The following is a 27,515-nucleotide window of genomic DNA, read 5'->3' on the forward strand; positions in this document are numbered from 1 at the left end:
TCTGGTTCACCCAAATCCACTTTACATAGTAGGCAAGCGCAGAGTGAAAACATGAGCTTCACTCTAGGAAAAGAAAACGTTAAATCCCGGATTACAAAATCAGCAGTGAACTTAACAAAAGAGGTAACAGAGCACAGTTTTAGAATATATCTTGCATTTACATTTTTTTTCTTTCAGCTACAGGAAGCTGAGTTTTCTGCCTGGCAATATTCTGCATTCAAGTTACTGATTTGGAGCACTTTCTGATGCAGAGATCTTGATCTCAGATTTATAGTTTTTATTTCCAAATTAGCATATATATATACAGAATTTCAAAGCTTGTCCTACCGCCTACCCCCCATTCTCTACCAATGATGGGACCTCTTGGTATTGTGACCATGTGTTTAAAGGCTTCTTTCTTTGGAGAGAAGCCCAGCAGAACGTATAAACGTGTTTGAGAAAAGCATCTCTGATACCAGAGATTCTCCTGCTTCATCTCCAGCCTGTTCATTTCTTCTTTCAAAAAGTCAGTGGAATGAGATCCATAAACTTACATTTTGCAAACCATGTAGTGAAAAGTTTCTGGCATTGTTTTCAGTTTGGCTTTTGGTTTACTAGCAGTTTATGAAGATGTGGTATTACATGATGTTACGCGCTGTTGGTCCTGGGGACGGTGCACACCATTGGCTTTGCCTCAGAGCAGTATTCCATTCTCAGCCATTCACAAACTGAAATTTTATCTTTCATTCCACTGGGTTTGGTCAATCAATTGCCTGTAGGGTGAGGAAGGAGGCCTGCAGTGACCCTGTGATGGTGGCTGGAGTGGGAGGTAGGGCTGGCTGGTGGGCTGATAAGCCTGTGATGGCTTGGCCCTGGGGGAGGGTTGTAGCCCACCTGTGCTGGTTCCGCTGCCTGCGCCCGGGGCAGCAATCAAGGGAATCCTGTCAGGGACGAAAACGGGGCAGGTCACCACAACCCTCAGGAACGGGGTTAAGTATAAGAGGATGCATGTTTTTTAGTCCCTGCCGCTGGCTCGTGTTTGCAGCCAGTGAAGAGTCAAACTAGATCCGAGATGTTGCGTTGCTCTGGGATGGGGGCTGTGTACGTTGGGTGTAAGTGGTCGTCTCTGGACCCCCGTGGAGCTGGCTGTGACCCTGGGGGTTTCTCTGGTGGGGGGGCAGAGCTAAAGGCTGCTCCAACAGTGAATGAAATACGGGACGGAAGAGTGCACACTTGGTTGGTAACTGAGTCCAAGGGATTTTCCTAATTTTTCCTGTAGCTTTGCAGCAATCTTAATTGGTTATGCTGGCTTATGGATTCATAATTGTCAGAGATATATATATATCTATGGCAATACCCAAGTTCTCATCTGTGATTGCAGTGTCAGGATGGTATGTGTTGTGTGAACACATACAAAGACAAATTTTCCAGCCTGCAAATGTTCTTTTTTCTATTTCTGTTTTCCTGCTTCAAGTTACATTTCAGTATAAGCTTTTTTCCAGTTAATATGTTGCATAAAAAACGGTGTGCAGGAGCATTGATTTAGTTTTACCAATAACCATAAATTATTTGTCTGTCCTTTGTAACTGTACAACACTGTAGGGATCTATTACAGTAGTTGTTGTGTTTTAATATTTGTTTCACTAATCTTCTGTAGGTCACTTCAGATTAACTACTAAGTATGAACTGAATTCCTTTCATTCCTTTTAGCGCTTCTTTGATACTGAAGAGTCCGAACATTAAATGCATAAATGTGACATCTTAAATGCATTTACTTGAGTCATTCTGTGGTGTAATGTAGCTCCAAATCCAAGAACCAAATCAATTAAAAGATCCAGTAAACATTTTCCCAGCCAAACTTGTCACATTGATACTTACTCTTCATCCCAAATATCCCAAGAAAGCAGGTTGTTTGCTTCTGTGGGAGATTACAGCACAGTTTACTGTCCCTGGCTGTTGGGAGGATGTATTTCTGATGCTGTCTTTTTCTCATCATCTGCTCTCTCTCTGTACGAGGTTTGAGCGCGGTGCCAGTCACTGCGCTGTGTTAATACAGAACTTTGTACCGTGGTGGGTGCGCAGCATTTCTCAGGCTGAGGACTGGCTAAGGAGTAGCTCTGGATCTGGGCTCTCTGGTTCCAGCACAGCATGCTGTGCAGAAATGAACGTCATTCACATCAGAGAGCGTTGAGCATCATGGAGCTCAGTTTGGATCTCCTTCCAGCTTGTGTCCTTCCCCGGCATGACCTGGAAAAGCCTGTCAGCCCCGTTGTCGCACTGGCTGGGACTGCGGGCGCTGAGCTGCCTTTGCTGGTGGGTAGGGTCTGCTGCCCCACTGCCTGTCCCGGGTGGCTCGAGCTGCCCATGGTGGCCCTGGTGGGCCAGGGGCTTGGGCTGCAGACGGCTGTCCTGCGGCTGCCTGTGGAGAGCAGCTCACGGCAGTGCCGCGTCGCAGGTCTCCGGGGAGGGCTCGCTGCACCCCGCTCCTGCAGCTGCCGCAGCGACCTCCGAGCTGCTGCTGCAGAACGGAGCCAGCTCGCTCCTCCAGGGTTTTCTCTGGGCACCTGCAGTGTTCCTGTGGGAGAGCCGTTTCTCTCCGTGTGTGTGTGAAGTAGGGACGCCAGGCTGTGCTTGTTTAGAAAAAACAACAAAATGGAAGGAGCTGGGGTATGAGGAGCAAAAGGGCTCCATGCTACCTTCCCACTTCTTAGGCTGCCTTGGCATCCAGATCATCCTGCAAGGCAAATTCGAGGAGCCCTGAATGTGCACCTCCGCAGAGAGCAGGAAAGCAGCGCAGAGCAAGGTCGCCCTTCCCAGGCTGTGAGGGCTGGATCCCAGTCTGGGAGCCACTTATGGTTCCTGTTCGCACGATGGTGCTTCCTGACAACGTTGGACTGTATGTATAGAGAAGTGCTCTGGCTCGGAGTGCCTCATGCCTCTTCAGCAGAGCAGGAGGCATACCCTGCTCCCCGGACAAAAAGGGACCATGACACTTGGAAATGCCCCTTTTCTGTGATGGTGCTGGGCAGGACGTTGCAGGTTACCTTACCTTTCTGCTGGGGGGGTTTCTCTGGGGAGCCTGGCCTGTGTAAAGCACGATGGGGGGTTGCAAAGCTGCTCCCCGTGGACCCTCTGCAGTACTGTGGTCACAAACAGCTGGGATCTTCAAGGCAGAATCTGTGTGTTGACTTGTACCAGAAACAAGTGTTGTGCTGGTGGAGGCGATGAAGCAGCAGTGTCCTTCTCCTGTGGGTATTGTCTCCCAGGGGATCATAAACCTGGAGCTGTGACAGTGCTTTATCTTTAAGCCTTTTGCCTTGGTGCCAGCCTTGCCCAGGCCTGAGCTGGCTGCTTGCGCTGTGTTTTTCTCCAAGAGCACCGCGGGTGTTTACTAGCGCCTGAAACTAAATGGTGTTTCTTCCCACTGCTAGTGCTTGTTTATCAAGGCACGGATTGATTTAGGGACTGGTGCCCCAAATTAAGCTAAACTGGAGCTGGATGGAGGTAATTTCTTGTCCCTTTCCTGTGATTTTCCACATTTCTTTTTCTCTTCCCCCCTACTTTGTTGCTGGTAAATATATTTCTAATTTGCTGTCTCATGTGTAGATCATTATCAGGCACTGCAATTTGCATAGTTTCTCTCCTCTACTGAGTATGTGTGTGGGGGAAGTTTTACAAAACAGGATTAGTTTTTGCTGAGTCTCATCGTCTAGAAACATGTTGCATTTTGTGGTACAACTCCTTATAGTATATACTGGATGGTATAGCATCCTACTTATTTAGGATGCAAACTTTATTAGTGTCATCTTATTTCCTTTCAATGCCTTCACTGTTTGATTGACCCTATGTGCCATCCAGCCTCATTCCTCCATGCAGATCTTTGACATTATTGTTGCTGCTATACGTTTCTTCAGCCCTCAGCTGGTAGGATGGTGACATATCCATGACAAGTTTGATTAATTAAAATCATGCAAACCCAGTGTCATGAAGCAATGCCTCTAAAACATGGTGTCTAGTCCATTCACATGGTCCAGTAATTTTATAGTTCTCAATAGAAAGAAATTTTCTGTCAGTCTGTTAAAAGTCATGCTTTTCCTGATAATTCTAGTTTTAATAAGACAGTCCATAACTGCTTTTGGCTTATAGCTCAGTTTTGCTGTAGACCACTGTTTCTCTAAATATGTTCTGACATTCACAGGTCATTGGCATCGTTAAGGCTTGGCTGATTAATTAAACAGCCAACTAACCTAACAAAATCCTCCTCCCTGCTTCTGATTGGCTCTTTGTTGTTATTGGTTAATCGATGAAAATTCATACTTTTTTTTTTTATACCCATCGTTTTACAAAATTGACTTCTGTAATGAGCGGCGAGCCATTGGAGCGGAAGAAGCCTCAAGCGGTGACCGGGGGAAGGCAGCAAGTGCCCAGAGGCAGAATGTGCCGGGCAGCAGCGCTCGGGACGGACCGCGTGCTGTGGAGGGCGTCGGGAGGAGAGAGCTGATGCGTGCTCGGAGACGATGCGGGTAGGGAGCACCGGAGGGGAGAGGACACAGCATTTGCTAATGGGTGGAAAGCAGTCGTAGCCCAAATGCAAAACGGGAGGTTAGAGCAACAGTACCCGCTTCAGTAAAGCGAAGCCATTTTCGTTCTTTTCCCTTAATAACGTTTTGGCATTCATTTTCCATGTAATGAGGTGTTGCAGTTGCTGCAGAGAAAGCAGACTCGAGGTTGTGCCACAAGTTGTCCCAGGCCGTGTCGAGGTGTCATGGTGGCCCTGGATGCCACGTTGGTAGCACCTGGCGGGCTCTGGATGCTGTGCTTGTAGAGCTTGGCAGGGTCTCTCCAGCACGGTCGGAGGCTGAGGCCTCTCGAGTGAGGCACAGATGATAAATTGAATAGTAGCAGCTTAGATCACCTCCTTTTGGAGGGCACACGTACCTTTGCTACCACCTTGTTCTGTAGGATTTTCACCAAATTGTTATCTTCTGGGCTAACTCACCTGCTGGTACTGCTAAGGGTTTTGAACAAAATACTAAGATATACTAGGTGGCTGGAGTTCAGGCACATGCTTCAGGATGGACTGTCATTGTAAATTATGGATGTTTGCAGCAATGTAAAATGATTAGTGAGATGTTTTATTTAGAATTGTAGAGTCACAGAATAGTTTGGGTTGGAAGGGACTTTTCAAGGTCATCTAGTCCAACCCCCCTGCAATGAGCAGGGACATCTTCAACTAGAGCAGGTTGCTCAGAGCCCCGTCCGACCTGACCTTGAATTTGATAACAAAAAACCTTGGAAATTAGGTAATGCATACTTTTAGTATTTTCTTTCTCTGTATTTGTTAATGTCCATGCTTCTGTTGAAATTCTCCTTTTACGTAGTGATGTTGATGAAAGCTCTGCATCTTCTTAGAGTTTCAACAGTGTTCATTTAATTGATATTCTTGTTTTAATTGGCATTAGACCAAAGCGTATGTAAGGATAAGATTTTTCATGGTTAGTGACTTATTTTCTTGCTGAGAAGCCTTTCTTAACACCAAGAAGCTGTAGTTTTTATATGGTGGTTAGACCATTTTTAGTCCATTATGTTTGCCCAGATTCTTATTGCATGGATACGGTCAATTCTTGTCTTTTTCTTCACTGGGTTGGTTTGGAGTTTTTCCTACTTTTTGTGCTGTTGTGACCAAAGTAATTGCGTCCTGCCTCAGAGTCTTTGTTTTCTGTGGGAAGCATGGTATAAATTTCCACATAGACCCAGCGGAATCTGCAGTATTTAAATGCAGCAGCCTGCAAACTCTGCAGTTACTAATAGAAGAAAAATGCTAATTTTTTAAACTGGGTAAAATATGGAAGTAAGGCAGTCAATATTTGCCCTCCTGATACTATTTAACTTACTGTTAACTTTAGTTTATTTCCCAATTAAAATTCCTTTGTATGGCAGATTTTTTATCGAAAACATGGTAATATTGTAATCTTGTCCTGTGTGAACCTGGAGGCTGTGGTTGCCTGGGAACAGTCAAGCTTTCGGGTTGCTGTTGGGTGGCTGCCAAGGCTCTGCATGTTGGACAAATACTGGCTGAATTGATCATCGGAGGAGTGGTTAATAAATTTATCAACATTGTCATTATTTTTTTTAATTAAACGCCACTGAGTAGAGGAGCACGCCTCTTCGTGTCTCTTTTGGCTTGCCAGCTGGCACTGCTGCAAGCGCCGCTGCTCACCTGGCTGTTGGGATGCGTCTTCCTAAGGAGGTGGGAAGGCAGCTCGGGTGGCAGACCCTTGACAAGTGCAGCTCGGCCAAAGGGGCTGTGTGATGGCACCTGGAGGGTCGCTGGCGCCGGGACCCCCAGCCACGACAGCCCCTGCTCTGAGGTCTCAGTGATGGCGGAGAGTGGGCATGTGCCAGCCTGCGCACCTCACACCTCAGCCCACGGGAGAACGGTCCCTTTTCAGCATCTGGAGCTCAGGGTGGAGCCATGCAAGGAGGCAGTAAGTGAGACGAAGAAACAAACCAAATTAACAGCGTAAAGTGTTGGGGAAGTTTCAAAAAAGAATGGATCAGCAGGTGAGTGCTGAAGCAAACTGATTTAAAAAAGCAAAAAACAGTAGGTAATTACTGAAGGGATTTTAAGTATGGAGCAGATGAGTAGATAGTAATAACGTGCTTTTTCTTTTCACTCAAAACAGTTATTATGTCAGGGAAAAGAGATTAGCAAGAAGGAGCTGTTGAAGCCATCTTTAGCAAAACCCTTAGTGTGGAGGGTGTGGAGAGCTAAAGACCAAATGAACATATATGTGGTATAGTAGTGATACCATTAACGGAAAACAGGAAAATTTATCAGCTGGAAAATAATTTCTGGTGAGATTTAATCACTGCATTTTCAGGAGACCATGTCTCCCTAATCTTTTTAATTGTTTAATAAGAAAGAATGGATGTAAGAGAGCTGACTGATGGGATTTATCAAGACTTCAGAACAGTGTGATGGAAACACTTCTGAAAGGGCTGTAGAAGTTACATGTGGAGAGCAGAAGAGATGCAATGCACCCAGTGTCAGGCAAAGAGCTCAGCATGGGAAACAAATGATGAATTCTTGTCTTCAGGAGAGTTTGGCAGGGTGCTGAGGGGCAGGAGAGAAAACAACACTTCAGAGTTTGTAACTTTGCTCAGAGTATTAATGATTTGAAGAGGAACATGAATGAGAGGAAATGGCCTCAAGTTGCACCAGGGGAGGTTTAGATTGGATATTAGGAAAAATTTTGTTACTGAAAGAGTGGTCAAACATTGGAACAGGCTGCCCAGGGAGGTGGTGGAGTCGCCATCTCTGGAAGTGTTCAAAAAACGTGTAGACGTGGCACTTCAGGACATGGGTTAGTGGGCTTGGTGGTGTTGGGTTAACAGTTGGACTTGATGATCTTAAAGGTCTTTTCCAACTGTAATGATTCTGTGATTCTAACATAGCAAGCAGGCAGATGTGAGTGTGGTGACACTGGGTCAGACGGGGGTCCAGCAGGGTCCTGCTGGGAGCAACAGGCAGAGCTGTTGCTCCTGCAGGACTAAGGACAAACCCTGGAGGGGTGGGGCAAGGGACACACACACTGTGACACCTCCCCAGGGAACCCTTCCAGCCTAAATCAGTAGTTGCTTTAGGGGCTTCCTGGACTGGAGATGAGGTAACCTGATAACCCCCAACTGATGTCTTCCAGGAAATTGTAGTACTGTATTTTGAATGCGTATTAGCTCTTTGTGCTTGCATCAAGGGTGGGGAAAAAGGAAGCTGCAGGGAACTAGCAGCCTTTCAGCCTCACCTTGGTCCCTGGGAAAGTGATGGAGCAAATCCCCTTGGAAGCCCTGGCCAGGCACATGAAGGACAGAAGGTGATTGGGAATAGCCAGCATGGATTAACCAAGGTTAAATTCATAGAATCAGAGAATAGTTTGGGTTGGAAGGAACCTTTAAAGGACATCTAGTCCTGCAATAAGCAGGGACATCTTCAATTAGATCAGGTTCTTCAGAGCCATGTCCAAACTGACGTTGAATGTTTGCAGGGATGGGGCATCTACCACCTGTCTGGGCAACCTGGGCCAGTGTCTCACCAGCCTGAACATGAAAAATTTCTTCTGTCTATCTAGTCAAAATCTGCCCTCTTTCAGTTTAAAACCATTACGCCTTGTCTTGTCACTACAGGACCTGCTAAAAAGTCTGTCTCTATCTTTCTTGTAAAGCCCCCTTAAGCACTGGCAGGCTGCAATAAGGTCTTCCCGCAGCCTTCTCTTCTCCAGGCTGAACAAGCCCAACTCTCTCAGCCTGTCCCAGAGGAGAGGTGTTCCAGCCCTCTGAGCATTTTCGTGACCCTCCTCTGGCCCCGCTCCAACAGGTCCATGTCTCTCCTGTGCCAAGGGCTCCAGAGCTGGACGCAGCCCTTGCAGGGGGGTCTCCCCAGAGCAGAGCAGAGGGGCAGAATCCCCTCCCTCGCCCTGCTGGCCACGCTGCTTTGGGTGCAGCCCAGGACACAGTTGGCCTTCTGGGTTGTGAGTGCACATCACCGGCTCATGTCCAGCTTTTCATCCCCCAGTACCCCCAAGTCCTTCTTGGCAGGGCTGCTCTGCATCCCTTCATCCCCCAGCCTGTACTGATACCGGGGATTGCCTCAAGCAGGTGCAGGACCCTGCCCTTGGCCTTGTTGAACCTCATGAGGTTCACACAGGCCCATCCCTCGAGCTTGTCCAGGTCCCTCTGGATGGCATCCCGTCCCTCAGGTGCGTCAACATCACCATTCAGCTTGGTGTCACCTGCAAACTTGCTGAAGGTGCACTTGATCCCACTGTCTGGGTCATTGATGACGATATTAAAGAGTACTGGTCCCAGTGTGGACCCCTACGGGACACCACTCGTCACCGATCTCCATCTGGACCTTGAGCCATTGACCACTACCCTCTGGATGCAACATCCAACCAATTCCTCATCCGCTGAGCAGTCCACTCTTCAAATCTGTATCTCGCCAATGTAGAGAGAAGGATGTCATGGGGGACCCTGTCAAAAGCCTTGCAGAAGTCCAGACAGACGACATCGGTAGCTCTTCCCTTGTCCACTGATGTGGTCACTCCATCGTAGAAGGCCACCAGGTTGGTCAGGCAGGACTTGCCCTTGGTGAAGCCATGCTGGGTGTCTCGAATCACCTGCCTGTCCTCCATGTGCCTTAGCTTAGCTTGTGGGAGGATTCGTTCCATGATCTTCCCAGGCACAGAGGTGAGGCTGATGGGTTGGTAGTTCCCAGGGTCCTGCTTGCTGCCCTTTTTAAAAATGAGTGCAATGTTTCCTTGTTTCCCTTTTTCAGTCACTGGGGACTTCACCTGACAGCAATGACTTTTGAGATATCATGGAGAGTGGCAGCAGCCAATGCCCTCAGGACTCTGGGATGCATCTCATTAGGTCCCGTAGGCTTGTGCATGTTCAGGTTCCTAGGGTGGTCTCGAACCTGATCTTCTCTTACAGTTGGAGGGACTTTGCTCCTCCAGTCCCCAACCTGCAGTCCACCCACTCGAGAGGTGTGGGAAGAGCGATTGCTAGTGAAGTCGGCAGAGAAGTTGTTGAATACCTCAGCCTTCTGCTCATCTGTTACCAGTCTGCCAGTCTTGCTCATCACGGGGGGTGTGCTTTCTTTGACCTTCCTTTTCTGGCTGACATACCTAGAGGAGCCCTTCTTGTTATTCTTTGCATCCCTTGCCAAGTTCAGCTCCAAATTGTACCCAGCCATCCTGATTGTTTTCTCTAACTGGAGGCTGGCTCTGAACAAGAGGGTGCAGGAAAGGTTGTTATCCCTGGGCTTAGGGAGGCGTTCAGTGTGGTCTCCTGCAGCATCCTTACTGCGAAACGGGACAGGGATGGTTTGGGCAGGTAGACAACGAGGTAGGTGGAAAGCTGGCTGGATCAACAGGCTCAAGGGTGGCGATGGGCCATACGCAGTCCAGCTGGTGGCTAGTTACAAGCCCGTTCCTCAGGCATGGACATGGGGATCGGTCCCTTTTGGTACCTTCCTTGACTGCCGGGACGATTGGAGGGAGATCCCCGTCGCCAGCCTTGGGAGCCGCTGACGGGCGGGAGGGCAGGGCTGCTGGTCAGCAGGACCTCCCGAGGCTGGGACAAGGGGGACTGGCGGGGCTTGGCTGGGCCAAGCGCCAGGTCCTGCCTGTGGGCTGCAGCAGCCTCGTGTGGCGGGACAGGACAGGGTGAGTGGCTTCCCTGAAAAGGCCTGGGGGACCCTGGGGCCCCTCAGACCCGGCGCTGGCAGCGCCCTCGGGCAGTGGAGGCCGAGCACCTCGTGGGCGGTGATGGCGCGAGGGCTGCCAGCAGGGTGAGGGCAGGGATTGCTGCCCTCCGCTCAGCACTGGCACAACCCATCAGGACACTGGGGCCAGGCTGGGCTCGGCAGCGCAGGACGGACATTGCAATAGTGCGGTGCGTCCCGTGGGGCCTTGGGACCGTCGGGGCTGGAGCCCCGGAGGGCGGGGGAGAGGCTGAGCGTGGGGTTTGCGCAGCTCGGACAGGAGAAGGGGGAGGCCCTATTGCGCCCTCCGGCTGCCTGATGGGGTGAGGGTAGAGGATGGAGCCAGGCCCCTCTCGGAGGTGCTGGGCTGCGATGAGAGGCACAAGCTGCCTCCAGGGACGTCCTCCCTCCGGGGCAGGAAAAGCCCTTCACCAGAGGGAGGTCGGACAGTGACTGGGGTCAAGACCTCTGGGCTTGGAGATGCTCAGCACTCGCCCACCACAGCCCTGAGCCTGCCCTGAGCCAGACCAGCTTTCTCCAGAACCCTGGCGTGAGCCTGTGACTTGCTGGTGCAGAGCTCCACCGTGAACATGTGCCAGGTAGTAAGGAAATCCCGATTCTTTGTCCTCCTTTGACTCTATTAGTTTCATTTAACGGCCTCCTGAGTTTTGTTTTGAAAGAGACTTTATTGCTGGTGGGTAGGAGTTAGTGTAATTTAACAGAAACGATGCAATTGTAACAAACAAGGTGTATGTGCAAAACCTTGGAGTCTTAAGTACGAAGAAGAAGGATCCAGCCACAAAATTAGACTGGTTGTTGAGACCTCGAGGCAGAGGGGATGTAGGTTAATGTAGGATGGGAGAAGCTGTAGCTTTGAAGGAAAGAGTGGTAGTAAACGGTAACCCAAGCGTTATTGCTGCAATTGGAGTCAGATCTGGGTAGGGTGCTCCGACTGGGTTAAGCCAAAGGCCCGCTGATACACACCATGCTGCTTTGTGGTTATGACTATGCAAATGGAGGTACCTGGGAGACCAATTTGGAGTTGATTGCCAGAGCCCGGCGGCATGCTGTTGAGCAGATCAGTACAAGTGTGTCTAATGAAGATGTCCTATCTGTCACCTTGTCTTGTGGTGTTTGCATCAGTTCCCAAGGAGATAATACTTGTTTATCTTTTCTGTGCCACTTTTTGGTTTTTTGTGTGTCCAAAGAAGGGCAGCAAAGCTGGTGAGGGGTCTGGAGCACAAGTCTTATGAGGAGCGGCTGAGGGAACTGGGGTTGTTCAGTCTGGAGAAGAGGAGGCTGAGGGGAGACCTTATCGCTCTCTACAACTACCTGAAAGGGGGTTGTGGTGACGAGGGTGTTGGTCTCTTCTCCCAAGTAACTAGTGGTAGGACGAGAGGAAATGGCCTCAAGTTGCACCAGGGGAGGTTTAGATTGGATATTAGGAAAAATTTCTTCACTGAGAGGGTGGTCAAGCATTGGAACAGGCTGCCCAGGGAGGTGGTGGAGTCGCCATCTCTGGAAGTGTTCAAAAAACGTGTGGATGTGGCGCTTCAGGACATGGTTTAGGGAACATGGTGGTGCTGGATTAATGGTTGGACTTGATGATCTTGAAGGTCCTTTCCAACCTAGTGATTCTGTGATTCTGTGATTCTGGTTTTGTGTTATTCCTTCTCCGTCGTCTTTTTCCCAGACTGAAAAGTCTTACCTGTTCAGCTGAGCCTCACACCGGTGCCACTCCAGGCTATAGATCTTCTTCCTCTTGTCTGCACCTTTTCGACTTCTGGTATGGCCTTTCTGAAAGGGGAGCCAGGACTGCAGGTGGCCTTGAGGACAGAGGCATACCAGGGGCTCGTGCAGTGACGTGGTGGCACTTTCGGTTCCTCTGGTCCCTGCCGCTCTGTCGGGCACCTGCCGAGCCATTGCTGTGGTGGGGTCATAGGCCGGCTGGCCGCAGCCAGGCAATAGCCAGCTCAGAGCCTGTTGTCGTCAGCATTTTACTTGTGTGGAGTTGCTCTGCTGTGCTCTTCAGCCGTTTGGCTCTGTGAGGTCCTTCTGCTGGGTTTTGCAATCGGCTGTTTTGTTATGCCAGGTACCTTAGTTTTTGGCTCACAGTTCGCCTCCCCATCCCAGACGGTCCCAGACCCGTGAGCAGCACAGGCACTGGCATGAATCCTGTGGGACTCTGCCGTGAAAACTTGCTGGTTGTGCCTGCCTACCCTGCCTGGCACATCTCTTGATCGGCTCTCTGTGCGGGAGAGACCCTTCCCTCTCCCTGGGCAGTAGAGCTACGGCTGCACAAAGCTATCTGTAACAGGGCAAGCCCAGGGAGGAGGTTCAGGGGGACCTAATCAATACACAAGCATAAAAACCTCAGTGGATAAGGATCAGTGTTGATAATGCAAAATAAGATGCATTAAAGAGAGATACATTAACTCCTTTAATGCCTGTGTAATATGCTAAACTGAATGTGTCAATACTGGAAGGGGACTCAGGGGTTAATGTAAGACATTTAGTTCCGTGTAGATCATAAAGCTCATAAAGATCCATAAGTACCTGAACTTACATTAACCCCTGAATTCTTTCATTAACTAACCTAACTAAGGTTGTTAGGATATGTTAGAAATGACTGCTTTGCAATATGCTAAGTATAAAAATACAGAAGCAGGAGTAAATGTATTACCTCTGTTGACAATTTTTTCATATAATTGAAAGCAGTAGTGGAGTTATGAATAAAGATGTGAGCATGGGTGCCATAAATAAGAGCACAAAAAGCCCCACTGGGCCAAACCAGTGGTCTGTCTGACCCAGTACCCTTCTCTAGCAGTGGCCAAAGGACATGCTGTTCAGGGAATGCACAAGGTCTGGCCACTTTCTGCAGTCCATTCCCCCCATGCTCCTCCTGTTTCAACAACTGCTGGTTTAGGGTTGTTAGAGGCTGCATCCCCATCTTCTCTTTTTTTTTTTTTTTTTACACATGTGGAGCAAATTAGACCTGGGCCCATCAAAATAAGTTATCTTTTTCAAATGCAGAATTTTGCAAGTAATTAAGAACTAATGCCAGATCTAGAAACCAGGGAGCTGTATCCTGGAAAGGGTGTGGGGTTGGACTGCCTGAAAGGAATGGAGTGGTCAAAGTAAACTGGACCCAAACTGCCACATGCTTTAGTGAAAAGCACTAATGTGATGCCTGGAGATGGAAGCAATGAGATAGTGAGTTGAGGTGAGGACAATATTTTATAGCAGTATATGACAGCTGGGAGACAGATGCTGGAATATTGCCTCTGGCTCTGATTCTGCACTTTAAAAAGTGTATTTAAAATTAAAGAGGGTGCTGAAAAGAGCAATAGAAATTATTTGAGATCTGGAGAAAATGCACTACAATTTATGAATGTCAGTCTCTTCTGCTCACCCTAAACAAGACTGAGAGGTGGCAGTCTTCAATGGGGGCTACCAGTGTAGCAAGAAACTGAGTACTAAAGAGCTATTCAGTATCACAGAGAAAGATATAACAAGAAATGATTGTATCAGAAGTTTAAACAAGGGGAATCAAATGAGAACTAAGAGATACCTTTTTTCATTGAGGATGAGTGTTTGCTTATTAATTTATCCAAGGAGGGAGCGTTGTTTCCATCATGTGATGTTTTTAGACTCAAGTTGGATGCTTTTCAGGAAACTGTTAGCTAAATGCAAGTAATTTAGTTCATTATGTGAGTTACCGGTTGAAACTTACGGGGCAGTGATGCATTTTTCAGACAAGACGATCTTATGGGCCCTCTTAAGCTTTGAATTTGCTGAATCAGAAGGTATGCTGAATATGTGCTATGAAGGCAACTACAGTATCCTCTTTTCACTGTTTTCTTCCACTCGCTAGTCAAACTTGATTTTATTTGCTCCTTTATACTGAGAAGTCATGTGTTTATTAAGACCTATCTATCATAGAATCATAGAATATTTTGGGTTGGAAGGAAATTTTAAAGGCCATGTAGTCCAACCCCCTGCAATGAGCAGGGACATCTTCAACTAGAGCAGGTTGCTCAGAGCCCCGTCCAGCCTGACCTGGGATGTTCCCAGGGATGGGGCATCTACCACCTCCCTGGGCAACCTGTGCCAGGGTTTCACCACCCTCATTGTCAAAAATGTCTTTGATGGATGTAGTCAGAATCTGCCCTCCTTTTGTTTAAAACCATTACCCCTTGTCCTATTGCCAGCAGGCCCTGCTAAAAAAATCTGTCCCCATCTTTCTTATAAGCCTCCTTTAAGTCCTGGCAGGCTGCAATAAAGTCTCCCCGGAGCCTTGTCTTCTCCAGGTTGAACAAGCCCAACTCCCTCAGCCTGTCCCAGAGGAGAGGTGTTCCAGCCCTCTGAGCATTTTCGTGACCCTCCTCTGGCCCCGCTCCAACAGGTCCATGTCTCTCCTGTGCCGAGGGCTCCAGAGCTGGACGCAGCCCTGCAAGGGGGTCTCCCCAGAGCAGAGCAGAGGGGCAGAATCCCCTCCCTTGCCCTGCTGGCCACGCTGCTTTGAATGCAGCCCAGGACACAGTTGGCCTTCTGGGCCATCTTTTCATGCCCCAGTACCCCCAAGTCCTTCTTGGCAGGGCTGCTGTCCATCCCTTCGTCCCCCAGCCTGTGCTGATACCGGGGATTGCTCCGACCCAAGTGCAGGACCCTGCCCTTGGCCTTGTTGAACCTCATGAGGTTCACACGGGCCCATTCCTCGAGCTTGTCCAGGTCCCTCTGGATGGCATCCTGTCCCTCAGGTGTGTCAGCAGCACCACTCGGCTTGGTGTCACCTGCAAACTTGCTGAAGGTGTCCTCGATCCCACTATGTCATCAATGACGATATTAAAGAATACTGGTCCCAATACGGATCCCTGCGGGACACCACTCATCACTGATCTCCATCTGGACCTTGAGCCATTGACCACTACCCTCTGGATGTGACCATCCAACCAATTCCTCATCCACTGAGCAATCCACTCATCAAATCTGTATCTCTCCAGTGTAGAGAGAAGGATGTTGTGGGGGACCCTGTCAAAAGCCTTGCAGAAGTCCAGACAGACGACATCGGTAGCTCTTCCCTTGTCCACTGATGTGGTCACTCCATCATAGAAGGCCACCAGGTTGGTCAGGCAGGACTTGCTCTTGATGAAGGCTGTCTTGACGAACTAGCGTGTCTCAGTCTTGATGCTGGATGAACAGAAGATCTTATTTCCCCTTCTCCAGAAGAAGCTTTGCTCTATGTGGCTTTTTTCAGCTCTATATAGAGCTAAATCTTCCCAGGTCCTCATTTTCCATCTGATCACAAGTTAGATAGGTGGCTGTAGTTGTGGTGTTGCAATGAGCCAAGCAAAAAACATTCCCAGGTCTCTGAAGGTAATAGTCATCTCTTTAACCTGTCTTGGGCTCTTTGGTGGGGTCTGCTTGATTTGTAGGCCCAGCACTTTTGCATTTCTCTCTGAGCTGTCTTTTCTTTATGAAGTGTTCAGTAGTTGGATGAAACCAGCTGGCGATTTTGTTCTTCAGCAGCCCTTTCTATTCAGGTGGCTAATAATAAAGCTGTTGTAGCTCTGTGTAAGAGGGAGGTTTTGCCTGGACCAGTCACTTGGAGTTAATCAGGAGTTGAATCTCTTTAAACATTCATTTCAAGCTGCGTTTGTGTCAGAGGCAGGTGCTCCTCTGAAAGTGCTGACTGGTGGGGCTATAGGGTGGGGCTGGTTGTCACTGTCAGTACTACTGAAGGGTTGTAATAAGGGGGCTCTTGGGCTCCAGAAGAGCCCCTTCTGAGCATCCAGAAGTAACTGGATGGCTTCCTTCCTTAGGCAATGGATTTGGGGGGATGATACAACAGTCAGCAGCATCCTTCCAGACTGGCTCATAAGCAGTAACTGTTTCGCTGGAAAACTGTAGAGCCAAAATACTTTGTTATCTACAGCATGTAACTTTGCAAGAAGGACTCATGCACCCGATGCTTTCCTGCTGGGAGCTGAGAACCTCCCTCCTGCTTTTTATCTTGTTTCCTTTTGGTGGAGGCAGCTTCTCCCAGCGTGGTGTTCAGCACAGCGGATGGCAGGGCCAGAACTTTCCTCAGGAGGTGATCTAAGCTGAGAAATTCCTGTTGTTTTGCCAGCATACACAACTTGCTCTCTGGTCCCAGTTTGCCTTTTGCCAGCATCCCATGCACAGAAAGCTTGCGCCGATTTCTCATCTCCTCCGCTAAAAGGCAGGGCAGTGGTTGCTCTGCCCTGGTCCCTGCAGAGCTCAGCTCCTTCCCTGGACCATGGTCGTGAAAGGAAACAGGCTGCAACGATGATGTTCACCCATCCCTTGCACCTTGGCCGGGGACCGTCCACACGTAGGGGTTGCTGCTGGCTCCCCAGCCTCTGCCCTGCAGAGCTGGTGGTGGGTTTGGGGGTTTGTTGGTGAGAGTGCTCTGGGTGATTCCCAGTCAGGGCTGTCTTGTGGCTCTGATCCCTTCTGCCAGGGTGCGAGCGAGGCCAGGAGGATCCTGAGGGGTTTCACACACTGCAGGGGACCAGTGATGTCTGCCCCACGTCACAGGAGGAGCTTGCTGCTGAGGCTGCTGCTTAAGTGGATAGACTTTTAACGAGTAATCGGGAAGAAAAAATGTATAATTGGAGAAAAGTAAACATAATCTTTTAAGGAAAGGTGAAAAACTTACCTGGGCTTGTTTGTTTTACGCATAGCGTCTGTTCCTGTAACTTCAACCCAGTGCTCGGTGCAAGCGCCGGGCTCGGTGCTGCAGCGTGCTGCACGCTCCTCTGGGACGCTCCGCTCCAGCTCCAAGTGCAGACATGGTGCGTTTGTCCTGTGCAGACCGCTCGGTGCCTCTGGTCACCTTTGTCTTCTTTCCCTTTACCTTTTTCCTGTTTCTGTTGTTTCCTGAAAGACAGGGCCACCAGACCCGCACGTGATGTAGAAGATCTGGATGTGCTGCCAATTAATGAGTGTCATAGCAGCCCTTTCTACATCACTTCAGCATGGGCCCCACGTGACTCCACCGGTGGAGTCACTTCACGGAGACACTTTCCTGTGTCAGGAAACCTGCCGGGTTGACCTTCACCTTTGTTTATTATCTTCCTTGTCAGTTAGGGATCCCAAAGAGCGCTTTCTTGCATCTGGCACTTTAGTTTATGGCAGCAAGGGACCTTGCTGAACACATTTGGGAAACACACTTGTGTATTGGTAAGCAGGCCAGCCTTATGCTGGTAGGCGTGGGTTTCCTCCAGGCTCTCCTTGTAGGTGTGAGGCATGACTCCACAGAAAAGAAGCAGATTTTTCAGCAATGTAAATATTTGTCGCAGTTCCTGTCTCTGTTCCTGGGACAAAAGCCAGGCCTGTGGGCCCAGAGCACAGCAGAATTGTGGAGCCGCTCCTGGGTGTCAGCGTCTCCTGCCTGTGCTGTGCTCCTGCTCCTGGGAGGGTTTGCATGATGCCCCGCAGAGCACAGCCAGCGCCGTGCACAGGCGATCGGTGTCGCTTGCAGTTGTGCTCTCAAACCTGCTGTGCTCATGTATCTAAAGGGGAGCTGTTGTTCCTTGTCTGCGAGACCCTTTGCCTTGGCATCTGTTGCAACGGCAACTGGCATGGAGCCTGGCCTGCAGCCGGTTCTCGCAGGAGGAGCGCCGGGACTCCTCCTTGGATGACTCTCATGCCTCTGTTGCTTGCCGGCCTCACCCACTTTCCGTCAGGCTCCCCTCCTCCTCTGCATTTGTTAGTTTTGATGACTTCAATACCATTGTCGTTTTGCATGTGGTGTGGCAGGATTGTGCTCTTTTCCCATTCAGAGGCAACTCCCATTTTCTAAAGGAAATCTTTTACTTCTGATAGATTCCTCTGCTCTGTTGGTTTGGCGGCTCCATCTTTCTGTAGGGGCCTCTTGGAGGCTGGTTTTTCATTTTTGCCATACATTTGCTCAGAGCTTCTAATGTGATATTATGAAATATGCTCCCTGCTGCCTGCAAGCACATTACCTTTTCAGCTGCTTCTTTTTAATTTCCTTTCAACTCTTTCTCATTTGTGTGCTCTTCAATAAAGAATTTTTGGCTTTTTTGCTCTTAAGGGATTGTTGAATGTAAGTTCTTTATTGTCATTATTGTAGGGTGGCTCTTGAATAGATCTTGTCTGTCATCCTGTGCGTTGTTGAGGATTGAATCTGGAGCTCTGAGCTCTTTCTTCCGTCAGGAAGGAGTCATCCGTGCTGTCTAAAAGTTGAGAAGCTGTACCAGCAGTACTCCTTTCAGGAGTTGTTCCTGAGGCTTATATGGAAGACAATATCTCTTGTAACTGCAGACCATAGTGAGCAACTTGTTCTGAAAGCTGCTCCCACTCTGCCCTCCTCTGCCCCAGTGGCAAGGTGGGCTCTGTGGGTGCTGTGCCATGCCAGCCACCACATGGGGCTGGCGCTGCCGCAGTGTGCTACCCACGGAGATGCCTCCTTCCGCCCCACAGGATCCCTCCTGGGTCTTCTGGGGGCTGGCTCTCGTTTCAGGAGGACATCAAGAGGAAGGGGCAGAGACCTTTCCTTCCCCTGCAGGTTTGGGACTGTACAAGGCAATTTGGTTCCTTTGAAAATTAATGATGACTTGGGTGTCCAAACCCTGAGGGTTGGAAGCTCCTCGCGCCCCGTGTGAGCTGCTGTGAAGTGCTGCCTGTGGGCTGGATCTCTCCGTGGGGTGGTGGCAGGTGGCCCACGCTGTCTGACGGAGACGGGATCGGCGCCCGGCATGGCATCTGCAGCTTGGGCAGCCAGGCCCCGCTCTGCCTGGCGTCAGCCCGCTGCCAGCACGGGCGCTGCCGGCTGCCCCAGCCGCGTGGGGGGCCGAGGAGAGCAGTGCACCCTCTGAGAGACAGAAAGCGAAGGAGCCTTCGCTGCTGTGGCTGCTGGAGCGAAGCGAGCCCAGTCCCCTTGCGCAGAGCGGCTTCCTGCTAATCCCTGCAGGCATCAGGGTTAAGGCTACACAAAGACATCCCTCGCAGCCCTTCTGGCAGGGGTTTGTGGGATTAGCCTCGTGTTTTTGGATTGCTCCTGGAGTGGCTCTACCGCATCATGGAGTGGAATCAGCAAGTTTAGTTGCAGGATCTCTGATACAAGAAAGTCATTAATACATGTGATGGTGTTTGGAGAAACTGAGTCATGAGAGGCATTTAAGTAGCTGGATTATGCCCACAAAGGGCTATGCAGTGTTTTGACCTCACAGCTGAAGGAGGCATTTCTTCCTTCTGATTTCTGACGCAGGTTAAAGACAGAAAGAGACACACTGCGGGGTGGAAGTTGTTTTCTCTCTCAAATATATGAAAGGTTAATACTCCCCAGAGTATGTCTCTGCAGTACAAAGTTTGGTTTAAAATTCAGTGGGTTTTATGCCGGGACCTTCCTTCAAGCAGTGCTTACGCTTGTGCACGCGTGCATGCCTGTCAGTGCTGTTTTTCCATTAGCTACACATTTTAATACTGAACAACATAATTCAACGCGAGGAAGAGTCCTAGGGGCTAAATAAGCATGTAGGAAGGTACAGACAATGTTTATTTTTTATTTATGGGTCCTTGAAAGAATGATGCATATTCTGTTTCTCTTTGAGGACTGAAAGAGAACAGAGCTGGCGTTTCTCAGAAGCTTTGAACTCCTGATTTCTCACACCAGCAACCGGCCGCCTCTTCCTTAGCACCTGCAGCAGGACAAGCCATAGCTGACAAGCATGCCGACTCGCTAATACAGTCGGCGATGAAATAGATAACGCTGTCCTCTGTTTGCAGTACAAATGCCTGCTGCCAAGTGCGAGTTATCTGTGCCTGAGAAAAATGAGCTGTAACATCAGCTTGGTGGCTGTGTGTCTGACACGGTGGCTTTTCTGGGTGATGCTGTGCTGGCACCGTGCAGGGCAGCGCGGGTGCTCTGCTGGCTCCCGCCCTGTGCCCGGCAGGATCATTTGCTTCTCCCTGGGCAAAGCTGTTTAATCTTTTCAAAACAGTGCCCGTTTAATTCACAAAACCAAAAAGATGCTATTAAGGGCACGAGGGACCGAAACAGGCCCTGGGGTTAAATTTTGAAGTTGGAAGTGGGTCTGAAGGGGTGAGTGAGGATGTGTTACTCTGATGCCCGGGGTGAGCATCCTCGTCCGGTGGGGATGCGGTGCGGCGGTGGCAGGAGCTCTGGCACCGTGGGTCCATGGCAGCCGCTGAAAGTGCTGCTGGTCACATGGAGGAGGTGGGGATCTGGTCGGTCTGTCTGTTTGGAAATCCAAATACATGTCTGTGTTTAGGCCTCAACTCTTCAACGCCTTCATAGACAAAAGGCGCTTATGCTGCTGTGTGGATCTGTGCCGAACCTGTCCCTTGGACATGGCGTGCACCTCCAGTCTCCTGTTGCAAGGGTGATGATGTGGTCTCGGGGAGTAACAATGGTGGGCAGAAGCGTGGAGTGCCTCCGTGTGATGAGTGGAGCAGGACTCAGCCTGGGAAAGCAGCGGCTGCTGGGGGAGCACTGGAGGCAGGGAGGGTGGTTGATAGCTTTGCCTTCCAGCACAAAAATCAGGAGCATTAAATGGGTCTGACAGGCTGCAGCTTTGAAACAAAACGCTGAAACAAGACTTAAGTGCTGTCTTCTCCTCCTGCAGAAAGTGTGGAGCGAGAGGAGAAAGAAACGAGGAGGAGAACAAAGTGACGGGAACGAGGAAGGGTTGAGGGCCAAAATGCAAAACCAGCGACCCGGGAGGGGAAACGGTGGCTGCTGATGGGGACAGGCTGTCGCGAGACCGACCTCTGGTGCTGCCAGTGCGGCATCCTCTCGCCTTCCTGCTCTTTGCCCACAAGAGTGGGTGCTGCAAAGAGCCTGCTGCCCGCCACCGTGGCAGAGGGGATGCGGCGACAGTGCCGCAGCATCCGCACCAGGCTCTGCAGCTCGGTGGGCTCTGGCTGATGCAGGTTCCCAAAGCCAGTGTGCTCTGCCAGCACCGCAGCCTGGCCCCGCAGCCAGCCGGGAGCGCGGCAGCGACAGCCGCAGCTGTAGGAGATACAACCTGAAGGTGATGGGCTATAACCGTTTGGTGACTTGGGCCCCGAGGAGGGAGGGAAGCTGCTTACGGCTTCCTGCCGTCACGGGATGAGGTGGGGAAGCGTGACTTTCTGTGCGGGGGGGCAGAGGGCTCTTCTCCTCCCCTCCTCCCACTGGGAAGACCTTGCTGGATGCTTCCAGCTCCTGGCAGGGCTCATGGTTGCTGCCGTCCATCCCTCCTTTGTTTGCACACCTGTGAAATACGTGGTGGAGAAGTCAATAGACACCTTACACCCTGTCGGGGATTTTTAAGTGAAATTTTGCTACTATACTCTCATTAGGCCATAAAATATTCTTTGGCACTAATCGTCTTTTATAGTATCTTATAACATACAGGGTTTGAGTCTGCCCTGAACCCCACAAATGCATTAGGGGGAATCCGCTAAGTCTCATGCTTCTCTAACTCTCTTTTTTCTCCCTTTGGTGGTGCTCTGACTGCCCTCTGTGTCTCTCCACAGAAGTGTCTACGGTTGAATCCAGATGTTCCCGTGTGGGTTTCCAAGCAGCGCATCCTCTGCACTTTGAACCACAGCCTGAAGGATGTTCTGAACTACGGGCTCTTCCAGCCAGCCTTCAACGGCAGGGCTGGGAAGTTTCTGGATGAAGAGCGCCTGCTGAGGGAGTACCCCCTGAATCCAGACACCCCTGTTCCCTACTTGGAGGTAGCCATCTTTTTTTTTTTTTAAATGTGTGTATATCTATATAAACGTAAATAGATAGATATACATACATCTATATATGTATATAAGTATGTAGAATTTCTATGATCCCTTCCACTGTAGTCTCTATAGGCACCACAGATATTAATGCCTCTTGTCCCCCTCCCCATTTTTTTCCCCATTTCCCTTCCAGGAGTGAAAGCATAGAAATTTGTGTGGGTGTATGTTTACTCATGGAGAATTCATTGAGGGAACGCTGAGGCAAATGCCTCTGAGTTTCAGTTGCTCGTGACTCCGTCTCCTTGAGAGCTCCATCACATCTGCCATAGCCCTGTGAAACAGCTTCCCTGTTTTCTGACCCTGTTGATCAAAATTTCTTTTTTTCTAGTGGTGCATAACTGTCTTGGGAAATTGCAGTAACAGAAGGAAAGCCAGTCTCGTAGGTACAGAGGGAAAATCATAGGGAGATAGTTGAATATGAGGCTGAAGGACTTGAATTTGATAGTTTATTTAATTTACAGTTACTGTAAAGACTGGAGTGCAACTGTGTGCTTTGACAGCAAATGACTGTCCCTGTATGGACCTCATTTGTGTGATGAGCATGGAGGATAATCTATACTATTTTCTGTTCCAGAAAATTAACTAGAGCAGAAATTGACTGAATTAACTCTGTATTTACATTCACTATAGGTTTTGCCTTAGGCTGAGATTCAGGTGATCACCTGTAGATGTTTATTCTAAGGTGACCTTCAGCATTTCTTGGGCTCGCAGACTTGACTGTCACTGTGGACATCCCTACTGGCTGTAATGGGACTCCAGTTACCTGCACGTGGACTTCTAAATTTAGGGGTCTTGTGCTATATTTTACCCACAAAGTCTATTTAGAAAGCATTACACGCTTAAGCTGCATGAGCTCTTATAAATGCAAACGTGAATGCTGTAGTTATAACTAATCCTGACTGATTTGGAAAGAAAGTGCAGCACAATTTCTTAGCAAACCAACATTTAATGTAGACAAAAGCATTTAGAACAATATTAAGAATACTTGCAAATAAACCTGTGAGGTAGTAAATTCCTTAATGTTCCTTATACAGGCTTTAATGCTTTGGTTTTGTATAATTTAGCATAATGTCCACACTTAATGTCTTAGCACACACATCTAAATGTGGACTTGAGGTGGATATTTGTTGTATGCCATTTCGATTCGTCATAACTTGCTAAGAATGGCAGCTGAGCACTGGAGAATCCTACTGGAAAACCAAAAATCCGGAATCTATTTACAAGACCTATGCTGATACCACCGAGGTTTCTTGAACCCAAAAGATAGATTAGCCCTCAGGGCTGCATATGGAGGTAATCAGATAAATGAGAGGTTTGTGCATATTGACAGAAAAATTACATTAAAAAGCAGGTATGTACAGTAGTTCCCTGGAGAGGTGGGATGCTGGCACTGTTCTGTGCCAGGGAGAGCTGTAGGTACTCCAGATTCCTTTATCGGGATAAAATAGCAGCTGCAATGAGTGTGTTGGGGATCAAGCAACATGTGGCGGGGTCTACCTGCCCATCTGCCGAGATCCAGTTACCCTCATGTGTGTTTGGGGTTACGGACTGTGTCCCTTGCTATCTACTGCCAGAAGGTTATTGTGTCCTTCTTAATGAGGTAGTTACTTTGTTTGCATGCCAAACACGCCGTTGTGTTCTTACCATTATTAATCATCACACATTCCATTCATGCACCTTGTAGATTTGAATGAGATTTGGAAATTCTCATGCCTGTGTGTCCTCCTCGTGGAAGTCCAGTCCGTGGGTGAGCTGTTGGAGCAAAACCGTTGGGATGTGACTAGCTTAGAGTTGGCTGCCCACTTCAGTCACTTCTTCAGAAGTCTTGCTGCTCAATTTTGAGCAGCAGTACCACTTTGTGGTACACCTTCACCCTTCTCGGTGAGGTTTGCACCTGGGTGGCAGTGTGCGTTGCTCTTGCATCAAAGTCGATGTAGCCTGGCTTCCCTCCCTCAGACCTGCCTCACCGATGCACCGCCCTGTCACCTGCCTGCGTCGTGTAGGGCAGCCGGGAGCTCTGCAGGACCTTCCCCAAGCTTGAGCGCTGGGAGAGCAGCTGTGGGTGAGCCCACCGGAGCCAGCGCATCCGGGCAGGAAGCTGACAGCGAGCGGTCCGCAGAGCAGCACTGCCCTGGTGCAGCCAGAGTCCTGCCCAGGGCTCCAGGTGGAGGCTGGGAGCGGAGCTCGTTTGGAGACCCTCTGACGTGGTGCTGGGCATGAAGAGGAGCTGCTGAAGGATGCTTGCATGACTGCGTAGGGCTGCGCAGAACCCTGACACTGGCAGCATCTGCAAAACACCAATACCTGTAAATCAGTGCGCAAGACAATTTTTACCTTGGAATGATTAAAAAGAAAAAAAACAACTGTGTGAGAAAACATCTGCCCAGTAGTACAAGTTAGTGATAGACTGAAAATGTGCTAATATTTTGCCAGTATTGAAAAGTAAGTGGGATGAGCTTAGTAACTGCAGTTCAAAGATAACTTGGTATCAGTTCCAGCTGAAATAATGAACTGTTGATGGAGGATTAAGTTCATAGCAATTCAAAATCTCAGAATACAATTCATTCATTGAAAGGAGATGTAGTCAAACAAATCCAATTTAATTCTTTAAGGAATTTGTAATTCTGCTTGATAAGGATAACTATGCAAAGGTAGCAGCCACTTGGGGGTACTTATTTTGTTCTACGTGATTTTCATGTTCAGGATTAGTGCTATAACACATCAGTAGGACAAGTGCCACTGGCTAAGTAATCAAAGATAAAAATTAGTTGTCACTGTGATCATCACTGCATAGGTGTATTTCTAGTGGGGTTTCATAGGGACCAACATCAAACTTGATGTGGTTACCCCAGGGATCTGGGTGTAAATGTAAAATCACTGCTGATACAGTCTGATTACACAAAGTTTGGCAGAGAATATAACAATATGTCAACTGCACTGTCTAGGTGATTTGGTAAGTGGGGGTCCCATCAAAGTATGCTCTAAGTCAACCAAATGACAAACATACAGGGGCAAGGATTGCTTGCAAAGGAAGGACTCCCATTGTGGAAAACAAAGTTTCTGAAGAAATGTTTTGAGCCTTTTGTTCAAGAAATCTAACAGCAATTCCCAGTGTGATGCTGTAATCCTTCAGTGTGTACCCTAACAAGTAGTGTCTTGGTTTTAGGAGTGGTTGGGGTGGAAGCGGTTGGTATTGGAGCATTGTGTGGAGCATTGACAGTACACACTGTCAGTGTACTTGAAAAGACATTGGAAAGACGCATGACACAGAAAAGACCAGCAGAAATTATCTGAGAGCAGAAGAGAAGATCTCTCAATGAGAGATTTAGAGCTCAGCCTGCTTACAGGGAAGCTGGCTCAAGACCTCCTGTGTAAGAACTGTCCTGGGGAAAACCATTCTGTTGTTAGAGAGATCCCTAATTAATTGGGAAGAAGCAGAAAAAAGCCCACAACGTCTAGAAGCTGAAGCCAGACAGATTCATACGAAAAACTGGTCAGAGTTTCTTTAGTGAGGAAAACGATTAGCTGTTAGAGTAAATTATGAAGGAGAAAAGTGTGTTCTCTATCTGTTGTTGTTTTCAGATCTAGACTGAATGTCTTCATGCAAGATGACGTTTACTGGAGGTGCTCGAGAGCAGTTTGACGCTGAGTGGGTTTTGTTCATCTCATATCTGACATTCTTCCTTCTTGCAGTTCCGGTACAAAAGGCGTGTGTACACCCAGACTTTGCTGGATGACAAGCAGTTTGCCAAGCTCCATACAAAGGTAAGGCTGGAGTCTTTGAGCTTTGGCAAGCTCAAAGCCCTAGTAGCATGTTCAGCACTGATGGTGGCCTGTCACAGAGAGGATACCAGGTTTTGGGACATTTCAGTCTTCCCTGCTTGCCAGGCTGCAAAGCACTCATGAGAGATGGATGGTGCTTGCCAAAGCCTGGGGTGGTTTGGGAGGGGGTGCAAGCTGAAGGACCCTGTTGAGCCAAGGTCAAGGGATAGACTTGCACTGCTTGTGTGTGCTAGCGGGCAGGTGTGTGGTTGGACTAGGTTCCGCGGGAGAGTGTGGGGTCAGCCTTCCATGGGATGGTGAGGCAGAGGAACACATGATGGGCGGCTGAAGAGAAGCTTTATTTTCTGGCACGGAGGACTCACTAAATGCCTGGAGAGCACAATGGTGCACATTGAGGAGCACACCCTCCCTTCCCCCAGTGAGATGCTGCAGCACGCCTCTGCCTTGCACATGGGCTCATTGCTTTGTCTCTGGCTTTAACCCATGCGTTTGGGACAGGATTTTGCTGGTAGGATCCACATGTGAAGTGGAAGGCACTCTTGGTCTACTGCAGCTCCCACGTGTTGTGGGCAGTGATCAAGGCATGTGTCAAGATTAACGGTGCAGGCACTGAACAGACCATCTGGGTGTTTGGAGAACAGAGTGTGGCAGGAATGGTGCTTTTCCATGAATGGGTGTTTCCTGGGAGGAGAGATGCCCCACCAAAACCAGTGGGCTTTATGGCCAAGGATGCCCCAGTTGGCACAGCTGGAGGGTCAGGGATGATAATGGTGTCCAGGGCTTGGGCACGTGTTGACTGGATGCCCTCTCGCATTTGCTCCTCCCCTGGACAGCCGCAGTGGTTCCACGATGTCACTTCTTGCCTAAGAAATTGAGAACAATAATTGTGGAGAGGTCTGGAACCATCAGAAGATTTCTGCTGCCACTAATAATTGTGCCTTGAGATGGCATGTAGCCCCATGGGACCTTTTGTTCCTGGGAGGCTGGGGTCAGCAGCGTGTGGGAACTGCGAGACAGGAGGAAGGAGGTGGTCTCTGGCAGCGTGGTGGCCATTGCACAGCTGGGTGGCTTTAACGCACTGGGCAGTGTTTGAACTGCTGGGTGACGTGAGGACACCTGCAGCCCCCATCAAACTCATGTTCTGGGATGATCTATGGGAGAGGGAGGGGGTGGCATGGAGGGGCTCTTGGGGATAGCCAATGTGTGGAGGGCACTGTGCTGGGGAAGGCTGTGCAGGGAGGCTTTGGGGGTTCTTGTTTAGGAAGGACGTGAGACTGGCTGGGACCCCAGGGCTCCCTGCTAGCTCCCTTGTTGCTGTGTATCATGAGCTCCCTGAGAAATGCCCTGCGCAGAGCGGCCGCTTCCCGCCGAGGGCTGGGCAGCCTCTTGGCTGTTTCCCTTTTGCCCTCCGATGAGACACGTGCCATTGTCTTCCTTGGCCCTTCTCAGCTGCTTGGCCGCTCTCGCCCCACAGCCAGCGGCTCCGAGACACGCACAGGGTGTGCCCAGGACCAGGTGACCGCGGAGGTGCACCCGGGTGCTGTGCCTCCTCCTCGGCCTCCTAGCAGCCCGCGCTGCCGCGGGGCGCAGGGCACCCGTGCGTGGCTCCCGCCGCGGGTCTGCAGGGTAGCGCTTTGCTTCTGGTCGCATCTGCTCTGCAAGAGACAGGCAGGCAAGGGTTGTAAATTTTCAGTTA

The 27,515-nt window shown here is 49.4% G+C and overlaps 1 protein-coding gene across 1 annotated transcript in view; it reads left to right on the forward strand.

Moving 5' to 3' along the window:
- Positions 1 to 27,515, forward strand: part of SHANK3 (SH3 and multiple ankyrin repeat domains 3) — a gene marked incomplete at both ends in the record, with an annotated part of 394,260 nt that overhangs the window by 24,733 nt on the left and 342,012 nt on the right. Inside the window, 2 exon segments of the mRNA XM_082010792.1 lie at positions 21,776 to 21,979; positions 25,730 to 25,801. Of these exon segments, the coding sequence (XP_081866918.1) occupies positions 21,776 to 21,979; positions 25,730 to 25,801 (276 nt within the window).

This window comes from Phaethon aethereus (genome assembly GCF_964289735.1).
Source record: "Phaethon aethereus genome assembly, chromosome: 1".
Classification (NCBI taxonomy): domain Eukaryota; kingdom Metazoa; phylum Chordata; class Aves; order Phaethontiformes; family Phaethontidae; genus Phaethon; species Phaethon aethereus.